We start from the raw sequence: 26,441 nt of genomic DNA on the forward strand, positions 1-26,441 counted from the left end.
TGCCCAGAAATATGTGCCTCCAGCCACTCGTAGAGGTGTGAAGTCCCATAGCATCCCAGCCCGGCAGTACTCCCAAGGGTCTTTCAGGATGTTTTAATAAGCCTCCTTGAAGTGCAGCTCTGTACTTCTCTAGATGGCCAGCAAGACTCTTCTATCTAAAATGTGTATTATGTGTAGATACAGTCTATCTTTAGAGTCAGCTGTCACTGCTAACTGCCTTTGGTTTAAAACAGTGTCCTCAACCTTATCTGAAAAAAGGTTAGTTTCTATCTTGAAAATAATCAGTGAATTGTCTCCTACCTCATTGTCTGCTATCGTCTGTGATGCTGCTTCTGTCTCTCCTGGGTCAAGTTTTGTTTCTCTTGTACACAAGAGGCTTTTCTGTGGTGTACAGTGTCACATTTGAAGGGGTTTTGAGCCAACATTGACCCTTCTTGAATATCCAACTGGTTTAGTGTAGCTGAATGTGGATTTATCAGCATGTGATGAAGAAACCAAGGCTTTATGTTGTGTGCCTGGGGTGCTAAGGTAACCACTCTAGCTCCAGGATTTCTATGCTGAGCTCCTTGGTGTCGACATGCCCCGTACGTTCTGTCCCTTCAGAAAGTGAAACTTTAGCAGTGAGAAGGCAGTACGAGTTTTGAAGAACCAGCTTCTGTGGTGCAGGCATCAGCAGAAAATTGCTTTGGCTGATGGAGTGGACAAATGGAAAAAAGGCCCTTCAAGTGAGATATTTCTGCTATAGATGGAGCACTTAAGTAAGTCTGAGAGCACTGGGTACATGTGTTAGAAAATTAAAAAATCAGCATTTGAATAGCTTGTTTGACTCGGAGATCTGAACGTTATTCTTTTCTGTAAAGTATTTGACTATTTACAGCTGAAGTCTTTTCCTGCTATGTTTTCCTCACTCCTGTGGTAAAAGCAAAAATATCAAAATGTTTGGTACAGTAAGACACAGAAAAGTCATTGCTCATTTGAGCACAGAGTACAGGTTCAGTGGCGTGACTGTTGTGTTGATTACGTGCTCTGTGTCTTGTCACACTCATTAACAAAATGTGCTTTCCTAGGGACTGTAATTCTCTCTACCCCATTAGTTATCCTGTGCATTCTTATTTGATATTTCATTCTCCTTTTATCTCTTTGTTGCTTTGGTCTTCCCTCTTCATTCATTTCCCAGCATCAAACCCATTTCTGACCTCTCAGAGATTTCAACATCCTTCCTTCCCTACACCTTTTCTCATATGGTTTGCGTTGTCCAGAGAACTTCCTGTGCACGCTCAACAATGAAGCAGTCTTACTGTTTATTAAAGTGTCTTTGTTGCACAGCACTTAATTCTATGGGATTCGAATGTAAGTTCGCTGTGGAGTCATTACAGTTTTCCTCAACAAGACTTAGGTAGCAATTGTGAACACTGATTTATTCTTAGTTCTTGCTCAAGAAGTTAACTGCATGCTAAAGTTGCCGTGAGTGCTAAAATCGTATATAAACCATGGGGTTCGTGCACTGTCTGCTGTGTTTTTTCTTGGTAAGGTGTAATCATGTGGCTTGCTTATGAGCTCCATACTTCATATTTGCAATTACGAAAGTTATGAATTCTAATGAGCAGCCAGCGTGGTCATAATAAGAGAGCAGTAAAGTTCTTGCAGTCTGCAGTATGAATGTGAAAATATTTATTGTTTTGGACCTAGAGTTTGGCACGACTCTAAATCTGCTAAAATTATCACACATGCTTCCATGCTCTTTAAGGTGCATGTCCTGCACTTTGTTTAGAACAGCCTGGCCTGGGGCTCCGACCGTCTGTAGAGCTCCTGCAAGAGGCATGCAGTCAATTACGGGATCACAGCCTGATTCAGTGGAGCTGGCTGTGGTCACAATAGCTAGGTCTGCATCTGCAATCAATTGCTAGGCTCTTGAGCATTAAGCAACAGAAAATATTAAATGCTGTGCAATCAACTCATGACACTTTGTGAAAGCAGCAATGTTGTTTGGTTTTAGAGAGAGAAAGCAAAAAGTGTCCAGACATAGCCAAAACAGTAGCAGTGGTCTAAGTATTATTGAGATTCTGAAAATGAAAGAAATTGACATTTTAAGCAAATGTGACATTGTTCTTCAGGCCTGACTCAAAAGTGTTGTCCTCCACTCAGGACTTCTACTTGGTGTAACTCATCTCAAATATAAAAGAACTTGCAATTCTTGCACAGCTGCTGTTACTATGACTTACAGAACTATTTTTTTTCTTATTCTTGCTCTTGAGAAAGGTCATCTGCAAAGACATATATGTGTTTAAAATCCAAGGTCTGTAGTTATTTCTTAGAACACTTGAACTAGGAAAAATCAAGTGAACTGACATACCAGTGATTCACAATCCTCTCTCCGAAGAGTTTCCAGATTCCCATTCTCACTGCTCTCTGAAAATTGAAAGAATGTCAAATATTTAATTTTGGTCAGCTTTCGAGAAACTTCTTGTTCATGTGCACAACAAATGTGAAAAGAATGCTTAGAAACTTGCGTGTCAATTCTTATTCCATGTTCATTCAGTGATGTATTTCCTTTCATGGTCTTACTGTCACCACAGCTTGAGCATGTAGTTTCACAAGATTTTTACTAAAGTGTGCTTCTGCCTTTACAAGCCAGGCTTTCAGACCCGAACTGCAGTAATCTGCAGTCCTTCAAGACTGATTGGTAGGATTATTTGTAGTCATATCTGTTCACAAAGCCCTGAACTCAAGAACTTCATCTAAAATACTCCAAAAATTGCTCATGATATATAGCTCTTTTAGTTGTATTTTTCATATTTGTAGCAAATATCCTTCTGGTATCCCTGCACGCAACCCATATTACAGTAGTTGTTTGAACAGTTTACTACGCTGGGCAAGAAGGCACCTGGAACATGCATGTTTTAGATTCATGCTCTCAAAGGAATATAATTAACATGGAGTTTATAACTCATTTATTTTTCCTAATTTTAAATAGACCTCTGTGAAATGCCAGGACATGGAGTACAATCCTGAGCCTTTGAAGCTGAGAAAGGTTCTGCTGCTGTATCTGAATAAGGTTGGGTGGTTCCTAGCATAAATACTTTCACAGTTGGGGCTAAATGTTTTCCTAGTATTACTGTAAAGATTAAAAAGCATGAGACTTCATTTCTGCTAGTGCTATTTACTGACACCAGATTCGGCACTGTCTGATTTTTACAGAACCATTGCAACTTCCTCTTGCAACCAAAGAAAATTTGTCCAAGGTTTGCAAAGTTCCAGGAGGAACTGCAATCTGAGTAAGAGCATTAGTACGCATCAGCATGAATGATTTAACCCCAAATGAGTTAAACCCTCATCTGAGTTTAGAGTTCATTCTTGAATCTTAATTACATACCCCACATCACTGACCTGTGTTTTGGAAGGTTTGCTCCATGTATATCAAATGTTGAGGGCAGTACAGCTAATGAAACACAAACTAGTCTACCGGAGAAGTAGCTCTTTTTTGCAACTGAGTCAGCTGGCTTGAAAGAGGGTGAAAAAAATCTGTTTTTCTCTTGTGGGTTATTTGCAAAAATAAGTGCTTCATGCAGCTTTAGACAGGTACCCAAGACATTGTATGATAATATAACAAGAATGCTGTGTTTAAATGGCAAGATTGGCCATAAGTGTGTGTCAGTGTTTAAACATGAAAGTTAGACAGCAGAATAAGAAAGCCTCTGGCCAGTGGAGGAGGATGGTAAATGCAGCACGGTGCAAAGTAGAATGGGTTAGAAAATGGTAAATAGACTGGGTTCATCAGGTAAGAGAGATAAGGTTCATTGGTATAGAAGTCACTCTGTACTAATTTAATCACAACTATCTTAATCCATGTTGAAAGTGGATTGTAGAATGCATAAAACCAGGTAAGATTGATAATAATTTGATTTATTCCATGGGGCTAAGGTTGACTGAATTTGAGAGGACAAACACTAAGATGTGCTAATGATCTTTCCCTCCCTTCCCTCCCTTTTTTAACACACTGAAAACAGAAGGTAAACCCAAAGGAGAAGTAGTGACTTTCTATGAGACCACCCTTAAAACCGTCATCGTGGGATTTTTGACTGTGAATTTGCTGTTCTTCATCATGTTTTCACAGGCATGTTGAGAAAATGTCATTGTCTTTAGTCCTCTGTTTACAGTATAGCAGTGGGTTTGAATTTCAGGTACATCTCAAAGCAAGACATCGTGTCCGCAAAGGACTCTGTTGCCAGCAACATCCTTAACTAGTTGAAGGCCATGTTCATAAATAACCACTGTTCTCCCTTAGCCACAGTAGCTATTAATGTTAGCTAAATGTTAGCAAGCTGCTCGCTTTGTCCCATCTGTTCTTCTGAAGCTCAGTGAAACAGGGAGAAGCTAACTAATTTGTCCTTCATACGTCTCATAGTAAATGCAGACGCTTGGTACTGCAAAGTGTCTTGTGCAGAGTGCCTGGTTACTCAGTGTGAGTTGTGTGCCTATGCCTTTGTTCGCAAGTAAATTGACCAGAATGTTGAAATCAACAAGATCGGAGTCAAACCACTGTGTATATAAACTAGGCATTTTAGAAGGATGCAGCACTGCTTGCTGCGCACCTCACCCGCTTGTGTGTGAGGCAAAGTGTGTATGTGGGAGGCAGAGGGAGGGAGCAAGGAGCTTGGGCAGTCGTGCTGGGAGAAGAGGATGGTTCATGTGCTTCTGGCCTGGCAAGGCCCACCATGATGAAATGGAGCCCGCGGAGGTGTGCTCTGTGCCGCAACTGCTCCAAATGTGTTCTTGAGAGAAGTTGCCCGAAATTTCTTCCTCTGTCCTGGTGTGTCCCTTAGTATACACAGATTTCTAGACCTTGCCCCAAAATCTGACCATTTTTGCAAGTTTCTCATTTTCCCTACCGACAGCAATTGCACTAGTCATTTGCAAGAGAGGGGAGAAGGATCCTCATCCTACTTGTAGATGTTGACGTCTCTAAAGCTCAGGGTAAATACTGGACTACTGAACCTTTAGCACGCTGCCTTTATTGGCCCAAGTGGTAAATTTAAAGCTGAAAAAATTGTATGTGAATCGCAGATATGCTCCGATTGGAATGCAGACGTAGTCCTTTGAGTTTGTGGAACACTTCTGGATACTTGGAAAAATTTTAATTCTCTTCAGTGTAGTGGTTTGGCCAAATTTTCATCTGGAAATGGAAATTTGGTTATATGGAGTTGCTGGTTTTCATTACTAAGGTTCTTTACTAGTAAAGAAAATGAGACTTTTTACATACCGTTTGAACAACACTTAAGTCCGTGAAGTATTCGGAAACCTTCCCTTTAAGTTGGTTAACATGTTGGCACATTTTTATTCTGTTCCATTTCATTTGATCCTTTTGAAGAATTCGATAAAAGTATTTATTCTGTTATGACAAATTACGATGTTATTTGACCTTTTCCCCTATCTTCAAAAGATAAAATACCGTGGAAAAGAAGTTGAGGAAATAGAAGATGCAGTTGCCTGAGGGCTGGCAAAATGAATTAATTCATTGTTGATATTGACTCAAAATTCTCAAGGATGCAGTTGAGGCAAATGATTGTAATAAAATGAAGTGAGTGTTAGAAGGTCAGGAACCAGATGTTAGCTTAATGTAGGACTTGGTTCAAAATCAGTGCCAAAAGGACTGACTACATAAATCTGGAACATTTTCATAATACATAAAATCTATTATGCAATGTTAACAAAGTTACAGTCTTGTGTGGATTAATTTTCTTGTGTTTTGGTATTTTTATTCAACTGAATAAACAAGGAAAAGAATCTCAGTAGTCTGTATAAATTATATTCTGCATCATTTCAAAGTAATGTTTAGTTTCAGAATTTTATTTTCATCTTTTTATAAGCATAATAAATTTATTGCACTACCACAATGACATTACTTATTTTCAGTGTTTCTTCTTGATTTTTATTTATTTTTTATTTTTTTACCATGGCCAAATTTCCCACGTGAAATTTCCCAAGCTTCTAGGAAATTTATTTATTAAAAAAAAAAAAAAAGGATGGATTTATAGAAATAGAAAACACTTCTTTCTTGGTCTTCACTTGGTCCCCACCTCCTCACCCTCTCCCTCTATTCGTGTTATAGGAATAGACCCTTTTGGATTATCATTTATGCTGATATTTATTATACATATTACCCTGTCATTTTGAGTTCCAATAAAGGTCAAGGAGCTGAGCGCTGATAAACTTACCCTAACCATGGAGGCTTAATGGCTAGACACATGAATGTTGGGCTGTGGATTCGAATACAGGAAACTACCTGAACTGACACAGTTAATTTTACCAAAGTACTCTATAAAGGCTGTTGTGGAGGGAAATACATAATCCTCAGAGCTCTCCTGACTGCACATAATTTCTACATAGCTGTATTTGACCATTTCCTACTTGGAAGTTTGAGGTGTGATAACTTAAGTCACCAATTTTCTATTTAACATAGCAATGTGTTATTTAATATTAGTTATTACATAGCTAAAATGCCTGGATTTGTAAGTTAAAAATAAAACAAATTAAATTAAAAAAAAAAAAAAAGAAAAAGAAAGGAAGAAGAAAAAGGGGGAGGGGGACAGGAGAAGTTTCTCCTGTGTCTGCAGTGAAACACATCAATACAGCAGCTGCAGGTATTTTATCGCACCAAGGTTTCCTGTTCTTATATCAGCTGTCTGGGAGATTTATTTTTTTCTGTGTGTTGTAATACACAGTACGCTTCCACTATAGTCAGATAACAGCACACATTTTTTTCTCCGTTCTAACTTGAATTTTGATTTTAAAAAATCTTTGAATTAGGAAGTGGACTTAAATTATAAATGTTACCTAGCCTTTCACCTGATTTCACTTTGCAGGCAAACATGGGAAAGAAAAAAGGACACTAAAGGGTAGAAGAATCAGTGTCAAAAATGCTAACGAGATCAAGGAAGGATTCTGTCAGCCCAGATTGGTGTGTAAAGGCAAATATTTGTGTGCTAATGTTGGGAATCCGGGCTCTGAAGAGGAGGACCAGAAATACTGGTGCAGGACTGAAAAAAACAAACATTGCAGAGGAAATAGAAACATGACCTGTAATGGGAATGTAATTGTTGAAGAGTATGAAGGTGATAGAGTGTAGGGTGATATTTTCTGTAACTGATACTGGAAAATGGTAAAAAAATAATATGAGATGGAGTGGGCAAAGTAGAATTTGTCTTGCTCACGTAATTGCTTTGAAAGGAATTGAGAAAGAAGCTGACTGGGGTAGCGGTGCCTGTCTGCTGCACTTCCCGAAACTCTTGGTAATACCAGTCTCTCTTGCCTAATGATACATCAGTGTTACACTGAGACTTTTTTAAAAACACTTTCATTAGCGATGAGAAAGTCGGAGTACCCCTGTGGTATTCGGAGGCATTAGAAACACACAGGCAGCTGAGAATATTGTGCAGAAAGAATGGTCTGGTAAAATAATGTGGAAAAATTTAATACCAAGGTGCAAGGTTGTGCCGCTGGAGAGATGACAGTCTGCTATGATGAGAGTTTGTCATGATGAAAAATGAGACAAACCTGGATGTCTTAACTGATCACAAGATGATTATAAAGGGCCAGCATAATGAAAGTTTGAAAACAATAAATTCATTGCTGAAATTTATTGGGGATCGTATTTCTGTCTTTGAAAGAAATAACAGTGTTATTTGTTGTAAGGCATTGCTGAAAGTCATCTTGGAGTGCGTGACCAAGTCCAGCCTCTTATCCTTAAGAGGGATGAGATCAAACTGGAACAGATATGGGGAAGGGCTGCTGGGATGACCACTGCAAATGGAGAAGACCGAGAGGGCTTGGTCTTTAAAACCTAGAAAAGAGGCTGAGAGATGTGGCTTCTTAATTGTCTGAGAAGATGAAGAGCTATTTAGGCTAAATGCCATTACTGGCCTCAAAAAGTGTTTAAGACTGGGAATTATGAGACAGGTTCAAAGCCAGTGGTGGTGAGGATCTGAAACCTTTCAGCAGTAATATTTTGTTCCACCCCACAATGCTCTGTATAACTGGAGCTCAATAGACTTGTGACTGAGCTTATATGACGTGATCGTGCTGCTCAGAACAGATCTGCCTTTCCCACAGAGTAATTCTTGGTCCTGTGTTCTGGTCGTGGTGATAAAACAGATAGCTGTGTTGTCTTGCTCTTATAAAAGTGCACCCTTGGAAAATTTGAGGGTTTGACTTAAATGTTTGATGATTTCTCACAGCCTGTTACATACACTATAGTAATATTTGGTTTTTGAAGGTTACATTGGAGATTAAATTGTTTGTTGTCTTTGCTTGTTTATATATATGGATGTCAAAATATTATTTTGTCCTTGTCTCACCTTTTGCCAGAAAAAGGTTGAAGTAGGTTAAGAACTGCCAAAATTTTCTGTTCTAGAAATGCTGCCACCTGAACTACAGTGTCTCACAGCAACAAAAAGTCTACACTGGGCAAGGCTGTCATAGTTAAACACCGGGTAGCTTGAGGCTATTCATGCTCCTTCTTTATAAGCATTTCAGAGAGCACATAGTGGTTTTTTGTCCCTGTGTCATCTAAGGGATTGATTCAGTCTGGGAGGCATGCAGATGACGTAACCCGGTCCAATAGAAATAAGCTGAATTAAAAACAGTTTAAAATACATGAGTTGAGGAGCAACTGAGACATACATAACTATTTCAGCAGAAGGGTGGGGGAAGAACAAACTGCTTAAGTCCCTGTAGCTGGTCTCTAGTGCAAAAACAAGATGTAGGAAGTGAAACAAGCCCAAGATGAAAGCTGACCCAGGATTTCTGTACTTGCAAGAGTCTACTTTAATGAAAGTTACCAGGCAGTCAGGACTTACAGTAAGATTTAAATATATACGTATATACGAAATGATGAATGGCAGGTATAAGAACAAGGCTGAATAAAACCAAAACCGATCATTTTCAAGACAGCACATAGAGTCAGGCAAGGAAAAAGGAATCCACTTCAGTTCAGTTGCTCTGCAGTTCAGTTCTTTAACATCACCCCTGACCACAGCTAATTTATTTTTGTCGCTGTTATTCTCACTCTAGCCTAGTAACACGTCTTGAGTGGCACTATGGAAATGTGTATAGGCCAGTACACCTTTGCTGAGCTCTACCACCTCACAATAAACTCCTCTGCATGCCTTGGAGGTTGCTTTGCTGTTCTGCACCATGTGACAATGGGTCAGAAATGAATGTGGTTTTCCCAAGTCCCTCAGAGATGTTCCTCCACATAGTCCCAATAACAGAGGTAAAGAAGATCATGGCAACACAGGTACCACAGTTGATGTGGTAGCAGGTCAACACAGAAAGGAAGTCAGCAACAAAGTTTAAGATAAATGAATTCCTTAAATTTGAAAATTCCCCCCCCCCCCTTTTATTTTTTTCACATAGAATGTGAAAATGAAGCTGTCAAATGAAGTTATGGATAAAGTTGGGTGAGGGTACTGAGAAAGCAGGTGTTTGTGTCCTTGGACAGGGTCGACTTACAATTCTTCCTCCCCAGCAGTTTTAGACCCAAGTTTGTTTGTTTTTCAAACTCTGTTTTTGTATGTTTGTTTTTCAAGACTCTTCTGCCTTAACCTTGAAGGTAATGCAGAGAAGTCTCACAATCTTTATTATTCGGGAGATCTAACGAAGGCATCACAGTCTTTCCTTCAGGCCTTGTAACTTGTGAAGTTGCAGCAAAATAGCAGACATTAAAGGCTACACTGAGACAAAATAGTATTAAGCTACAGAAGAAGAGAGGAGGGAAAATAAATTCTTTTCAATTTTTGAAAGATGTGTTAAAAACTGAAATGATTACCTCTCTGTTCTCCAAGTTGCTTTAAAGTTTCAGCTTTAAAAGCAGTGTTGTATATACATGAAAATAATTGCTTCCTGTTATTTGACTTGGGAACTTAAATATAGAAAGCAGCATTAAAGAATTCGAATAATTTGGGGGTCTTGATTTTTTTTTTCCTCCTTAATGTACCTCTGTCTTATTTGTACTGTGAAGGAACATTTCTCTCTATGGATGCGTATACACATATATGCATGTTCTATATATGTGTAAGACAGTTCAGTGACTTAAATGAAGAGTTTACTGCTGATAAAACTTATAACTGAATACAAATTCATTTCATTCTAGTATCTATTAAAATACATATGTTTATATCTGTTAAAAGACTAAGCCACCCACAGAATTGGTGTTTATATACGAGATTACTGTTCTTTTGAAAAACAGACACTATTGAATAAAATTGTATGCTCAATGTTGTAGTTCAAATTCATTAAAATACTTTTTTATTGGAAAAAAAAATCACCAAAGTCTAATCTATTTTAGTTGTTTTATGAAAAACTATCTGTAAAGATTAAAATAAAGCTGCTCTAAATAACTGAAAAATCTGTGAGGATTTGAAAACCATTTACTTTAATATATGACTTAACTCAAGAAACACCAAGATGTATCAGGTTGATTTTTAGGAAATGGTTTCTAATTTGCACTGTAAATATTGTATGTAATAGAATCACAAGGATGCCAATAGTTGTGATCATGAACAAAGTGAAAAATAAGATCAGCTTCTTAGATGATACAGAAGATAAGCACTGGGAGGAAACGAAACCTCAAATGCTAAAAATGGTGGATGGACAGGCAATGGTCACACGATCTCTGCCTGAAGCAGCAGAAAGCAGATAACACAACCACACTTCTGGGATAGGCAGCAGCTTTTAACCTTGAAGAAATGTTGTGCTAGTTTCTGATACCCTAGCAATCTGTTCTGGAATAAAGACCCGAGTGCTGCTGTAGCAAGATGAAATAGGGGAAGATAATAGGGGATTCAGTGGGAAAAATTCAAGGCAAATGTCTCTCTAGACACCAAAGTCAGTGTCTGTGAAACAACCCAGCTGTGTTTGTAAGGATAGTTCTGTGGATTTTAGAAGGATGCCTGAACTTGGATTGCTGTCACCATGCTGCAGATATTAATTCAAGTATGTCTCTCTATCTTTCAGCAATGTTATATGATATGATGTTTTTTGTTAGGAGAGAACTTATTACTTTTTATTTATTTATTTATTTATTTATTTATTTTTTTAACATATGCATATAACATAGTTGCTAACTTCTATGAAGAGTTTCACGTCTAGAAGTGGGGAGAGGACAATAAGTGAAAAGCATGGATGAGATGTAGTATTTTCTGTATTGAAAAAGTATTGGATGGGAAATGTCTGAGTGGAGACTGATAGCATTTCCTTTGGTGTCATAATTATTTTTATCTCTGAAGAACAATAACATACTGTCATTTGTAATGATGCTGTATTGTTTTCTTGCTTACCATACTCTCTTCCTTTTTATATCTGCTCAAAACACTTCCTTGATATTCATTGTGATACAGGAAGAGAGAGCTATGCAAATAAACACTTTACACTAAGTAAAATATTTTATTCATGCATGACTGAACTTTCCCCCTTCAGATTTTCCTTATGAGTACTCTATAGACTAAGAAAGATGTATACTACATACACATTTTATATTTCAAAGATATATTTTTTTTGAATGTGTAATGTGCTAGGATTGAATTTTTGTGATTAACTCTGGTAATTACATAGCATTTTGTATTTTGAAATCCATTATTTAATGTGTGTTGATTGGAACTCTCCCATCAGTGCCTGCTGTTTATACTAGCTCTACAAATCCTTAATACCACTCTCAAAACCCTGGGAAAGAACTTTATCAGATTTCAGTAAAAATGTGTAATATTGTTTTACTGGCATTGCATCTGGCATTGCCGATGAAACAAACTGAGTATAAACCCTTCAGTGTATATACTGCAGTGACTGCTGCAGTCAGTCATCGAGCAGAAGCTTTTGAAACCAGGACAGTTAAGTTTGCTTTGGGTGTAGGACTGAGCTTGTGGAGTTTTACATGTGAAGCCTGGAGCCCAGTGCACGCAGCTTTACAAAGTGCCAGCATGTGTAGAAATAGAAGATCTTGTGGCCTTTGAAGAGTTCAAGAATCTTTCATTTCATGGTATCAAAAGAACCTGTGCTCATTGATTCAGTTTCTAGTGCTTGAAATACTTTTTCAACTTTTTTATACTTTGTCTCCACAGTCTGCCTATCCTTGTTTAGAAATAGCATGTCAGAAAGTTATATATTATATCAATGCAGTTAAGTCTATAATATATATATATGTTAAGTACTAAACATTGTTTTATGCCATTGCATTTTTTCGTATGTTTCTTTTGCAAGAATGAGAGGCCTGCTTTGTAAGGAAGCTAAAAGTCCCAGGATGTATCTACATTAGCATTTTAGTCAGCCAAGCTCTGTGGCTAGGTCTAAGGGTTTTCATCTCCTTGGGGGGAAAAAAGAAAAAACCAACCAAACAACAACAACAAAAAAACTTATTCCTGATGAAGCTCAGGATCTTCTCTTTGGTACATCACATGTATTATTTCACATACTGTAGTTGTGCAATTTCACATGACATTGGGTATATTTCTGTGGGATTATGTGGCACCTGCACGTTGGTATTACTGATCTATTGTTGTTATTGTCACAAACAAATGCTAACCTTGAGCTTACCAGCAGAACCTCACAATGGGCTTACTGTTCATGTGCTTTAAGCTGCAGAAAAATCAGAGTGAAAATGCTTTTCTATGAGTTTACATTGGCACTCTGTGAGCTGCAGTCCCTAAAGATATCTTCAGCTTTCTTACAGCAATAGGCGAAATCAATTTAGATCAAATTACCTTATGTCCTCAACTTTAGCTGTTTGTTCTGTAGAAGCAGAATTATTTAAGAGCAAAAATGGTTGGCATTTAGATGGCTAAACACCTGATCTTGCAGATACAGCAAGTAATTAAACACTGGGCTTCCAGTTGTCTGGTGAGAGCACGCAAACACGAGCATGGGTGTACAAAAATTGCCTATGAACCATTGCTACAGAACAAGCCATCCATATATCCACAATTATTAAAAATAAATGATTAAAATACTCCTCATTTTTTTTTTAAATGACTAGCACGTAACCCACCCAGAACTGAGCATTTGGAAAATCTCCCAATGGGCATTTTCACAAACCAATATTAAGCATTAAAGATTTTGGCTTCTAAGGGAAGATTCTGGCTGAAGTCCCCCGCAGGGCCTTCAAGCAAGTAGTGGAAGATTGGAGTGTTGACAGACAGGAAGAGGAAACCGTATGCTCTGCATGTGTGGGGTGGTGGTGCCTGGTCAGGGGCTATTGATTTTCTGTATGGTTCCTTTTACTTCAAGAGAAAAGAAGGGGAGCAATGAGTTCTCATGCTGCTTGTAAACCAGTATCACAGTTCACTAGATCCCTGTTGAAATTATACGGACAGCCAGAATTTGTTGACAATAGATAACATAATTTGCAGAATTGGAGGGGACATTAGATACCTTCCTCTCATTTTTAGAAGAAAAAGTTCAGCCCAGACACAGGACAGTGTGTCTGTCATTATGTGGTGCTTCCTCAACAGCGGGAGGGGCGATCAAAATGAAAGTGTGGGAAGGTGAGACCTGCCACATAGGAGTGCTGCATCTGGGGTTTGTTTTATTGTTATAGCAATGCCAGTTGGTATCATGACTATTGCCAGTATTGTTACAAAAGTACAAGTCTTAATATAGACCCAGACCAATACAGCTAATTCTGCCTACAGGGATAGGGTGCTTAAGGTGCCATTCCGCTGAAGCAGTCAGACAGCCTGCAGGTAGGCACCTCTACCATAATTGTTAGCTGTGACAACCTTTTCTTCACAAAGATGGAGGTAAAAGTGAGATGTGTAGGGCATAGCAATCTGCTTTAGCTTCTCCAGGTGTGTTTCGTTTACTTCTGGTTTGCTTGAGCCTGCATATGCACTGAGCCCTTTTTTAAGTTTTACATTGTTCTTCAAAGAACTGGCTTTAAAGATTAATTAGGGCAGGGGGAGTGAGAGTGTGTGCCTGCAAGAGAAAATATGACTGTAAACCTAGTATTAGAGCACTGACCTGAAAGGAGGGAGAGACGAAGGAAGAAGAGGTTTGTAAAGCATTCATAGTGGATTCTTTCAAGAGTAAGTATAATTACTGTCCTCTGAGGGAGGAGCGTGGAGATAACATTGTATATGTGCTTGCTGAAGTACTGTGTAATTACATCATGGGATTAGCAGTCAGGTTCCAGTCGTGTACATGCTAGCAGCTGTATCTCATCCGATTTAGCAAGGATGCACATCCTGAGAGGAGGATTATTCTTCTAAATTACATTGGAGGATAAATACTTGTGTGGTGGTTTATCATCACCGACACACCTATGATCAATTTTAGACCTTTGTAACAGGCTCATCTGAACAAGGAGATTCACTGCTGAAAGTCATAGCAGCAGCATATCTGCCATGGAGCTGGGACTGCACAAATCATCAGCGCTCACCTGAGGACTGAATCACGCTGAGCTCCCTGTTAGACTGGCATATACAAAATAAAGTGGGGAGATACAGGAATTGCTAACTCCAGCTGCGGTTCTCATCATTTGGAGTGGGTTTTTTTATTTAGTGCTTTTCCTGAAGATCTGCTACACTAGAGCCTCTTCAGTATTTCCTACATTTTACGAAGCAGCTTTCTCTCTAAAACACTGAAACAAGTTTTCACTACAGTAATTACATTTGCTCTTACATTTATTTGGAAGTTCACAGAAGAATCAGAAAAATGGAAAGGGTTTGGAGGGTGTTTGAGGAGAAAAGATGATAAATCTAAAAATGTTACAATGGGAAATGAATATTTTGAAATATTTACTTCATCTATGGACTAAGATAACAAATCATTTATTTCCTTTGCATCAGAAATAAAACTTTCAGCATGCGTTCCTAACATTAAGTTGTTCTCCCAGTAAACTGTTGTGTATGAAAAGGAAGTAAATTTTTGCTACATAAACCAGGTGACTGGATGGGAAACTGCTTGGCTTATGGCATAATGTTTTTGTTTAATATATTTTTTATTCCAACAGGAAATATGGGATGTATAAAATCAAAAAGGAAAGACAATCTGCATGGAGATGGGCTAGATTTGAAGAATCAACCAGTACGTAAAACTGAACGAACTATTTATGTGAGGGATCCAACGTCCAATAAACAGCAAAGGCCAGTAAGTAGATAGTCTCAGGGGAGAATTCCAGTAGCAAGATCAAAGCGTGACTGGCATAGCTTAAATTTCAATCCAAAACATATGCATGAAGAAATCCAAATTGATCATTAGTCTACAGTTTGGCTTTGTGCAGTTCACCCTCAAAGAATAAACACTTAAAAAAATTATTGATTAATTACTTCATTACATATCATAATTTCTGCATGAAAACAATAATCCTTGGAGACCTTTGATCTAGATACAGCTGTGTCTGTAGAATAATGCTAGGTAACTTTAGAAACTTTTTTTTTAGTTTGTTTTATCAGTGTTGTATATTAATAGTTGTGGGATCCAGAAGTTGTTTATTTCTCTACCTCTACCATTCCTAGTCAACTTTCCCTTTATTCACCGAAGGCCAGTATTTGACCTTGCACAAGCTGTGTACGTAAGAATTGAAGGGGAGCAAAATGGATGCAGTTCTAAAGTGTGCAGAACTGTGGTGTAAGAGGAACTAGCTAAAGGAGGGGTGCTGGGAAGGGGAATCCCATTGGGTATTAAGGGGGTTTGATGTTTCTCAGATTTGCTAGTTCCTCTTTCCCCCACCCTCTCTACTGTGCTGAGGAAATGATATTTCCTAATTGTCCTTATTCAGGGACCGTATTCTCTGTGGGTGTGGCTAACACCCTTCTTTTGCATGTCACCAGCTCACACAGTGGACTCAGTGGACTCTGGATCAACGTACACGAATCACAATTGCCGTTTGCATTTTTTTTAATTTTTTAATTGCAATTTTCATCTTTCAGAACCTTAGAAGTGTAGCTGTGCTTGTAGTTCTTTAGCATGATAGCTCCTCATACTGGCAATGTGATAATAACTGTCCTGTTATTGCAACTGTCCCTTGCATTAAGCCTGTTCAGCAGAAGTCACAAAATGTGAACTTCCTCACAGCTTGTGTCGCACTTCCCTGAGGTCTGAGCTGCTCAATTTGAAATCTAGTTGGGACTTGCTATATTTTTCCACTGTAATTTGCTTTTGAAGAATGGTCAGAAATTATTGCAAAATGCTTCCTTTTAATCTAAGACATAGATGATAATACTAAAGTAACTGAATAATGTATAATTGTAATGTAGACTTGTCACAAAAATGTAAAACTGCTTAATTAAAGACATATTTCATTGTAGGCAAATACAGAGGCACACCTTTTACCAGGACAGATATTTGCCAATGAAGGTATGTTTTCCTAGAAATGTTACTGCCTGTGTGCTATGCTTTGTCAGCCTGTGAGATAACGAGACCATTCCTTTGGCCTACCTTTGTAGAAGCAGAAGAGCATGGAGTCATTGTGATAGCTCTGTATCCTTATGATGGCCTTCATGAAGATGACTTGTCCTTCAAAAAAGGAGAAAAACTGAAAGTTATTGAGGAGTAAGTATGACAGTACTGATTATATGGTAGTTTTTCTTCGGACTTATCTAAGTCCCTTTTAAATTTTTTGATATCCTACTCATAACATGAGTTTATGAATGTTAAGGGAGATCCCTTATAAGTGAAAATATAAATGTACGTGTAGTTTTGATAGGACTTGACAGCCGTCCTTGGTAACGATGACCAAACTTTGATCTGATGGAGCCAATGGCTTCTAAGAGGGGCTTGAGTACAGAGACAAGGTGATTTTGCGCTTTCTGGCATAGGCAAAGCTCTCAGCACAGTGGAACCTTAACAACCCTTTATGACTTTGCTTTCCTTTGAATACTATCATTTTTTGTTTGTTTGTTTTCTTTTCTAGGCTGGGAGAATGGTGGAAAGCTAAATCTCTCATAACAAAAAAAGAAGGTTTCATTCCCAGCAACTATGTAGCAAAAGTAAACACCTTGGAAACAGAAGAGTAAGTTCCTCTATCCTCTCAGTAGGGGCAAATTTATTTTTCACCCTGGTGTTGTATCCTTTGTGGATGGGGGGAAAAGGTTCTAACTCTTTGATGTACTTTCCAGGTGGTTCTTCAAGGACATAACCCGAAAAGATGCTGAAAGGCAACTTCTCGCTCCTGGAAATGCTCCTGGAGCATTCCTTATCAGAGAAAGTGAAACATTAAAAGGTAGACTTTGGGATGGGTGATTTTGGAATTGGTAGTAGAGTTAAAAACACATGATCTGGCTTCACAAAAAAATGCATCAAGTGGCACTTGGTAGGGAGTTATTCCAGTGTGTCTTATCTGAATTTACTGCAGCTACTTAGGAATGAGAAGGATGAGAAAATCACCAGAAAAAGAGAGGGGAGTTACAAATTATTGAGTTGAGATGGGGCATGGTGGCAGTGGTGGTTGTGTATGTATATAGCTTATTACACTGAGGAAAAAGCAGGAGTGAATGAAAAGATCTTTTTCCTTCCTAACATTTGTGATTCTTTTATTAAAGGACAATTTTAGTTGTAAATATCATAAGCTGCATTTTATAATAAAGTCTTTCATTATTGGGTCTGTATCCATCACTAGAAGTTTTAAAATATAGTTAGTGCATAATGAGACTTTACTCTTCTGCCTTGTAGTATGGTTTAAAATAAATAAACAAAAAACCTTTTTGATAAATATTTCTACACAGCTCTTTGTACTGAAATGCTTAATAAAAGCTCCAGACTTTTCAGCTGAGACAGAGAACATAAGGTGGTTCTCCTCCCATATCTTGATTCTAACAGTGTCCTAATTGGATGCTTCAGTTGGATACTCTAACATTGGACCCTCCAGAGGAAGACATGCTAAACCCTTCAATTGATCATATGTCTTTCCTCTCCACATGGGTAGTTTTTTGGCCCTAACATTGCAGATTCTTGGTCAAGCATTGGAATGGGCTGCCCAGGGAAGTAGAGCAGTCCCCAGTCCTGGAGATAATTAAGAGGTATGTGGACATGGCATTAAGGGACTTGGTTTAGTGACAGGACTGTTAGTGATAGCTGTTAAGTCAGGTTAACAGCTGGACTTTATGATCTGAAAAGTCTTTTCCAACCTAATTCAATGATTCTTGACTAGGTAGCTCTTTGTAATGGGCCCACATCACTGTTTCTGTAGTCTCAAATGAAGACAGAGGTCTAAGTTCAGCAGAGACTGATGGGAGTAATGCAAAGTACCCACAAAATATTTCTTCCTGTCTTCTTCTGCCACTGGATCTGCATGTGGAGAGAGAGAAGGAACTGAGGTGGTTTCTTGTCCTTTCAAAATGGATGACAAGAATTGTATAAGTGGAAGAAATTAAGAATTTTGTAGTTTAGGACAGATATTATGCTGCCCCATCTTAACTCCTAGCTGAGGTTAGGATACCAAGTATTACGAGATCTTTCCCTCCTCAATGCCTCAAGCCATTTACAAACAATCCTTTTGCTAGTTGGCCCATGGCCCCCAGTGTGTTCCTTTTCCAAGATGCTGATCTCCAAATTTTAGCTCCTGTCTCATTAGTGTGACAACTGTGGAGTTGCTTTCCCAGGTGGTTCCACTCAAGTCAGTGGGACTTTATGCAGAAGTGTGTGTTAGTCATGGAGCTGTCTGAATTATGGAACTCTAAAGTTTATTGAATAAGATTGAAAAAGAAAGTCAGACTGTAAGCATTTTGGTAACTGGTTCAGAACCAGCTATTGGCTAACTTCCTCATGCTGATTGCAAAATGGTTTTTGAGGAAATAAAGGAGTGGGAAAAAAAAAGTAGACAAGGTAATTTTGTTGAGCTCAGCTGTGTGTGTGAACAGTACAGACTTGCTATCTGTTAATATTCATTCTTTCTTTATCCACAGGCAGCTATTCCTTGTCCATAAGAGACTATGATCCGCAACATGGTGATGTCATTAAGCACTACAAAATTAGGAGTCTAGACAATGGAGGGTTTTATATCTCTCCAAGAATAACTTTTCCCAGCATCAATGATATGATCAAACATTATCAAAGTAAGTTAAATCCATTAGTGGATTACTTAATAGAATACAGCCGTTATTTCCTGTGAAGGAAAATAAATGCTTTCTTGTTTTGTTTCAGACCTTTTCATCTTTTTTTTTCTAAATAACTCAGACGTGCATGTTATTGAAGATAAAGTAAAACTTGTTGGAACCCAAGTAAGGTTGTTATATAATCAGACCTAATACTCCTTGCTCTGTTGCATACTGTTGTAAAATAAAAAATAGTTCTCTGAAACATCTCACCATAGTGATGATGATGTGAAACTATAGTAAGAATTGACTGCATTGGAAACAAATTCTGTATTTGAGATTAAATTTGTAATCATGATTAGCGGAAATAGGTATAGACTTGTAACTACTGTCTTCTTATATCTGATGATGAGAGTTGAAGTTTTTTTTTTGCTGCAGATTTATTTATTTATTTCATCAATGGAGTTTTGAAGGCTGTAAAAGAAAATTACACCTACAGAGAATGTACGCATTTATTATTAACAAAAGGAGGGGGATAGGAACAAGTTTCCACCTATATTTTAGCTACAAAAATGACTTTTTATTCTGTATAACCTCGTGGTGGGTAACTCCAAGATATATTTTTAGTCTTGTCACTGGGAAGACAGAATAAGAAAGATGTGAGACAGGAAAATCACATTCATTTTTCAAAGCCACGCCGAAGACTTGGCCATGACATTTCTCTGAGTTGTTAGATATGCGTGGTAATTTTTCTGCACAGCTTATAAATCTGAGAATTATTTTATATTTGTATTAAAGTTATAGGTGGTAAATGACTGGAGAAAAAATAATTGTGACCTATTAATGCTTGCATTCTTATGTACGCACACATCTAAAACCACACAGCATAAGAAAACTTAAGGACAGATTCAGAATAAAAATTTCAAGCCTGACACCAATGTGCATCGTCATACTTGCTGTTAGCAATCAGATCTTATAGTTATTTGGTACAAATTGTACTAAAACAAAATAACCTGATGGTAGCCAGATGTGTGTGGCACTTCTCTATTAAATCTGTCCCTGAATTTCAAAGTATAGAAGCACTTAAAGCTGTGTGAAAGCCCTAAAAAGATTACATTTTCATAAGGCACTAACTTGTTTGAAAATTATTTTGAGCTGGTTAATGCACACCTAAATCAAGTGGTCTTTGACTAAATGGATTGCAATGGATTTTATATTTTGTTTTTCCTTTGAAAAAACAGAGCAATCAGATGGCTTATGTAGAAGGTTGGAAAAAGCGTGTATTTGTCCTAAGCCTCAAAAACCATGGGATAAAGATGCATGGGAAATTCCACGGGAATCAATTAAATTAGTGAAGAAACTTGGAGCTGGTCAGTTTGGAGAAGTCTGGATGGGTAAGTTTATTTCTTTGAAAAGAATATTTAAATCTGCTGAAAAAGTACAATTTAAGAATCACTCAGAATAATAGTGGACATAAGCCTGGTATGATATACTTGTGAAAACAGAATGAAAAACAGAGTCAGGCTCAGAATATACCTTCTCATGAGGAAAAATAATAGGAGAGAGGATCTTGTGAAAGATAAGGTACCAGACACAGACATGGAACAAATTGTCTTTCAGTGAATTATGTGTAAAGTTTTTATCATCTATTGGCAAAGAAGAGACTGAAATATAATGGATGGGACTACCATAACCTGGTGAAAAAAGGAGATATTTAATACAAGATTATTGTTGGAGCTTGCTACTCAGGAAGCAGGTGGCTGATGTAGGTAGAAGATAAGGGACTGATCACCCCCAGCCTTGAACTATCATGCAGGTCCCCAATAATGAAAGTGTTGTAAGACTTACAAGTAGTAAATTTTAATATATAACCAGATAAAACTGATAGTGATAATTATTATAATCATAATTAACCTTGCTTGTTTAAAAACATTATTTTCTCAGCCTAAATGGCTTCCCCTGGCAAAGGGCTATGACCACTGTCTAATCGTGTTCTGCAAAAATGTTTTAACTCTCTTGCTTTTGAAATGCTGCCTATTCAGGGGTCTGAGTATTCTTTTGGGAAGCATATTATCTGTTCTGTGTGTTATTCATTAGTTACGCACATGTTAACAGTTGCCATCTTACTTGACTTGAGATAAACTATGCCTTCCTTCCAAAGTCTTCACTATGATGTTTCTTCATGTCAAATCATTGTCTAAGCCTTCCCTGACTCTCCTTTTTGGAGGTTATATTTAGATAGCAATAAAATCGTTTTAATACTATTACAACTTTTTTTACTGTTGGTATTATCAAGATTCTATAGGCAGGGCTTTTCTAAGAAACTTAGAAGCATATCCCAAAGCTTATTAGAAGATGCAAAGGGTGCTCTAGTGACCCACAGGAGTGCAGAAGTCTAACAGGAACACACTTGATATTTCATTGTTTTAAAGAGATATTTTCTAATAGGTGCAATTTGCTGATACAAATTATGCAAAAATGTCAACAACACATCTCTGTGATGCAACATAGACAAATGCAGGCTTTCATCTGCCTTCACAAGAAAAGGCTTAAGAAAGCCTCTGGCTGTGTTATACATAAATGACAATTTACTTGCCAGTTGAGACAAGCGTCAGCCATTGTACTCTTCCTGATAAACCAGGGCAAGAAATAATTAACTGACATAGAAATGCTGTGGAAGACTTCATGGCAGAACGTTATCACCTGCTTGAAAATGTAGATCATTATGGGAAGTGACTACTTCTGCATACACACACAAAGGCATAAAACTTCTGGTTCAAGATGCTTCCTCTTATTTGTGTCGTTATTTTGACATCTAAATTGGGCCTAACCCTTTTATCTGAATTGTCACACTGTGAGAAAAATTAATGTACTGTGAAATGATCACTGTGTTTCCTCTTCTTTGCTTCATTTCTGAAGCGAGAGAAGCTGATTTGCTCGGTGCAGATCCTTTCAAATCAGGAGCATGGTTAATCTTACAGCCAAGGAAGTTCAGACTGAAAAACACTTATCAGGTCACCTGTACAGGATATGAACAAACACTGTTTATTGTAATGATGACTAACCAGAGGCATCAGGAGTTAAATATAGATACTGAGAAATAAGCTACTTGTTAGACTCTCCTGATTACTTACCTCATTTGGAGCAAAATCATGTTTAGGCCGTAGTATGAATGAGAAATACTATTCCGTAGCTTCAATACCAAATAAATTTCTGCTTGCTAAAGGGTACCTAGAATTTTGATTTCAGAGGGAACCGTGTCCAGTTCAGAAGAACTGTGTCCAGTTCTGGGCTTCCCAGAACAAGAGAGATATGGAGCTACTGGAAAGAGACCAACAAAGGGCTGTGAAGATGTTGAAGGGACCTGAGCATCTCTTCCTCTGAGGAAGGGCTGAGAGGGCTGGGACCCTTTCACCCAGAGAACAGAAGGCACGGGTTCAATCTTATCAGCATCTAGAAATACCTGAAGGGAGGGTGGAAAGAGAATAGAGCCAGTCTCATTTCAGTGGTGCCCAGTGCCAGGACAAGAAGCAGTGGGCACAGAATGAAATACAAGAGATTCCATGTGAACATCAGGAAGCAATTCTTTACTATGAGAGTTGACCAAGCACATGATGTCCAGAGAGGCTGTGAAGTCTCCTCCTTGGAGATCTTCCCCTAATTCCCCTCGCTACAGGAAGGACATGGACCTGCTCGAGCGAGTCCAGAGAAGGGCGACCAAGCTGGTGAGGGGTCTGGAGAACAAGTCTTACGAGGAGCGGCTGAGGGAGCTGGGCTTGTTCAGCCTGGAGAAGAGGAGGCTCAGGGGCGACCTTATTGCTCTCTGTAGGTACCTTAAAGGAGGCTGTAGAGAGGTGGGGGTTGGTCTGTTCTCCCACGTGCCTGGTGACAGGACGAGGGGGAATGGGCGAAAGTTGCAACAGGGGAGTTTTAGGTTGGATGTTAGGAAGTACTTCTTTACCGAAAGGGTTATTAAGCATTGGAACGGGCTGCCCAGGGAGGTGGTGGAGTCACCATCCCTGGAGGTCTTTAAAAGACGTTTAGATGTAGAGCTTAGCGATATGGTTTAGTGGAGTACTTAGTGTTAGGTCGGAGGTTGGACTCGATGATCTTGAGGTCTCTTCCAACCTAGAAATCTGTGATACTGTGATACTGTGATCTTCAGAAGCCGCCTGGACGTGGTGCTGGACAGCCTGCTCTGGGTGGCCCTGCTTGAGCAGGGGGTTGGACAGATGGCCTCCAGAGGTCCTTCCCAACCTTAACCACTCTGTAGTATATGGGAAGATAGAGACAATATTGTTACTGCAATGTGAAGATTTGCGAGCATTCTCTTATAGTTTTTCAGTTCAACAATAAGTACTTTTTGAGCTTCCAAGCTGACATCCTCCTCCTGCACGTTTACTTTTGGGTTTTGGAGAAAGCTAGCATATGTTAGAGAAGAATCTCTTGGTTTCAGCTGGAACAGAGATAATTTTCTTCCTAGTACCTGGTATGGAGCTGTGTTTTGGATTTAGGATGAGAATAATGCTGATAACACATCTATGTTTTAGACCACTCAGTCATTGCCCTCGGGGGGGGATGCAGGAAAGAATCAGAAAGGTAAACAAACATGCAAGAACAGATGGGCTGAGATAAGGGCAGTTTATGAGGTAAAGCAAAAGCTGCATGCATAAGCAAAGACAAATAAGGAATTTATTCACCACTTCCCATCGTCAGGCAGTTGTTCAGCCATCTTCACGTGACAATTTCCTGGGAAGACAAATGCCATCACTCCAAACACCTGCATGCCTCCTCCTTCATGCCTACTCAAGTCCTGCACACAGCTCTGGGGTCCCCAGCACGAGAAGGACATGGACCTGTTAGAGCAGGTCCATAAGAGGGCCTCCAAATGGCTGGCACACCTTTCCTGTGAAGACTGACTGAGAGAGTTGGTATTGTTTAGACTGGAGAAGGCACAAGGAAGACTTTATTGTGGCCTTCCAATACTTAGAAGGGGCTTATAAGAAAGATGCAGAAAGACTTCTTACCAGGGCCTGTAGTGATAGGACAAGGGGTAATTGTTTTAAAATAAAAGAGGGGAGATTTATACTAGACATAACTAATTGTTTACTCAGAGGGTGGTGAGGCACTGGCACAGGTTGCCCAGAGAAGCTGTGGATGCCCCGTCCCTGGAGGTGTTCAAGACCAGGCTGGATGGGGCTTTGGGCAACCTGGTCTGGTGGGAGGTGTCCCTGCCCATGGCAGGGGGTTGGAACTAGGGGATCTTTAAGGTCCCTTCCAGCCCAAAATATTCAATGGTGTCGATGGTGAAGGAGGAGTGATGTGTTGATGTGCAATAGGATGCAGAGAAGCTGCTATTCCTCAGTCTCTTTCCAGCCAGCATCCTGGAAATACTGTACCTCCTGCAGCTGCAATAGCCTGAGACATTGTCTGACTTCTAACAGTGTCATATCTGTGTAGCTCAGGTTGTTTCCAGTATAACCTTATAGGGAATTAGTGTGAAGGCAGAGGAAGGAGAAAGCTGCCTCTTGTAGACTCGTTCACAAAGCCGTTCATCTTCAGTCCTGGAGATCTGGTCAGAAATGCTTTTGGTAGGCTCAACTTATTGCCTATTATGAGTTTGTATCACAGCTTGGCCTGAATAAGCCCATGTGAAAATCTGGCAACCTGCCTGTGAAAATACCATGATCAACTCCAAACGAAATGGGCGAAACACAATTTTTGGAGGATTCTATTCATACATGTAAAAAGAGCATAGCTCTCTGTAAGCAATTGTCAGATTCCTCAGATTTGCCTATTATTTCTCACATCATATCTAATTTTTAACCAAAGCCTAAACTGCTGAGGGGCTTGCTTCCTGCCATGGTATGAAAGGGTTTTTCATCTATGGAGTTTAGTTCATTCGGGCATCTTCTTTAGTGAAGTGATGAACCAGAGTAGCACTGTAAGAGCAGGGTCTATGTTTTATGCATTTTTGTTCCTAGTGTGCACAGATATGATGTGAACCATAATGCTCTGTGACATTAATAATCCATGAATAGAATTCTCAAGTAGGGATAAGAGAAAGGTTAACGAGCCAAATGGAGCCATTACGGTGTATTTTATTAATGAGACACATTTTGCTTGCATCTCAGGTGTAGATTCTCTCATTTTGTAAACCCCAAATTAGAATATAAGTTATAAACATTTTGGGGTGTATTTTCTTATGCAGCTGTTATTAAAATCAGAGTAAACCATACCTCAGAAATACTATTATTTTCACGAAGACATCTAAAATGAACCAAGAAAACTGGCTAGTACATCTCATCAGCATCACAGATGTATTTTTACAGTACATACAGGAGCTGAACATTAGTTGCAAAGAATCTGAATTTTATGTCAGATGACCTAGATGTAAGCAAGAATGTCATTGCTTATCTATCTGTCCTTTTGAGTTCATGTTTAGGTGGCAAAGTGAACATCAGTTCATTCATACTGTACGCCAAGGAATACCACGACACAGCAAGTGTGGGGTCCTCTTGGTAATCATAAGCGACCCGACCTGAGGAATAGGACATTAAGCTTTGGTGGTACAGATGCATGCTGAAAAGATGCTGCCTGCTTCATGTCTGTCTAGCCTGATATTCTAATATAATGCTCCCCTTCATGTGTTATTCGTACTCTGCCACTTCTGGCTCACAGGTGATGGGAGCTTTCTCTCAGGTGGCTAGGTGATACCAGCTTATCTGAAGAGGTAGGGACTCATGCTCTGTGAGGGCTTTACTTGTAATGGGTGGGGGAAAGAGGTAAAACAAATTCCAGTTTTGCTGAGCTGTGTAGAGTCCATTTTTACAGACACCATAACGTGTGCTGATGAACCCCTACAGTTCACAACCACCTTTCCTCACTGGCTGTGTTGTTGTCACCACCTCCCCCAATGCCTGATGAAATAAATGAATGAGAGACAGATCAGGGTCAAATGTCTCTAATGCTCTCATGCTGCTTTGTTTTGTATGTTACCACCAGAGGACCAGGATAGACTGTTTTCCTGCAGAGAACATCAGTATTGGGTGAGGTTTTTGTTGTTAGTAATGCAAATTTTTTGTAAGCAGAAACGTAGTCTGATGAATCTCTAGTGAGTATAAAATACTGTTATACAGTTAATGTTAAGAGTGTAGATCAGAATTGTCTCACAGAAGTAAAGGTATTAATTAGTATGTTTAGCAGAGTATTCAACAAATGGGAGTGGAACTGGTGCTCTCGTTCAGGGTATGGTGTAGAATATTACAAACTACAGATATAAGCCTTCTGCTTTTTAAGCAGAAAGAGATGTATTTAACACCTGTTTTTTTGATGGATGGAAATTGTATACCTGAGTTTTAATGGCAGAATTTGACCTGTTATTGTCATTTCTTCTTATTAGACCATCTAGAGGCATATCTG

The 26,441-nt window shown here is 38.9% G+C and overlaps 1 protein-coding gene across 4 annotated transcripts in view; it reads left to right on the forward strand.

Annotated features, from left to right (window-relative positions):
* The window catches only part of LYN (LYN proto-oncogene, Src family tyrosine kinase), a 52,921-nt gene that overhangs the window by 6,328 nt on the left and 20,152 nt on the right, over window positions 1–26,441 (forward strand). For 2 of the 4 annotated variants that reach the window (XM_080579401.1, XM_080579399.1), the window contains exons 2-8: window positions 14,999–15,135; window positions 16,296–16,344; window positions 16,434–16,539; window positions 16,901–16,999; window positions 17,106–17,209; window positions 18,891–19,040; window positions 20,261–20,413. In XM_080579401.1, the coding sequence (XP_080435527.1) occupies window positions 15,004–15,135; window positions 16,296–16,344; window positions 16,434–16,539; window positions 16,901–16,999; window positions 17,106–17,209; window positions 18,891–19,040; window positions 20,261–20,413 (793 nt within the window). In that variant the 5' untranslated portion in view covers window positions 14,999–15,003. Of the gene's footprint in view, window positions 1–571; window positions 759–14,998; window positions 15,136–16,295; window positions 16,345–16,433; window positions 16,540–16,900; window positions 17,000–17,105; window positions 17,210–18,890; window positions 19,041–20,260; window positions 20,414–26,441 lie in introns of those variants that run through there. The other 2 variants (XM_080579400.1, XM_080579402.1) reach the window with 2 other exon arrangements.

The sequence above is a fragment of the Anser brachyrhynchus genome, assembly GCF_964034855.1.
Source record: "Anser brachyrhynchus genome assembly, chromosome: 2".
Lineage (NCBI taxonomy): Eukaryota > Metazoa > Chordata > Aves > Anseriformes > Anatidae > Anser > Anser brachyrhynchus.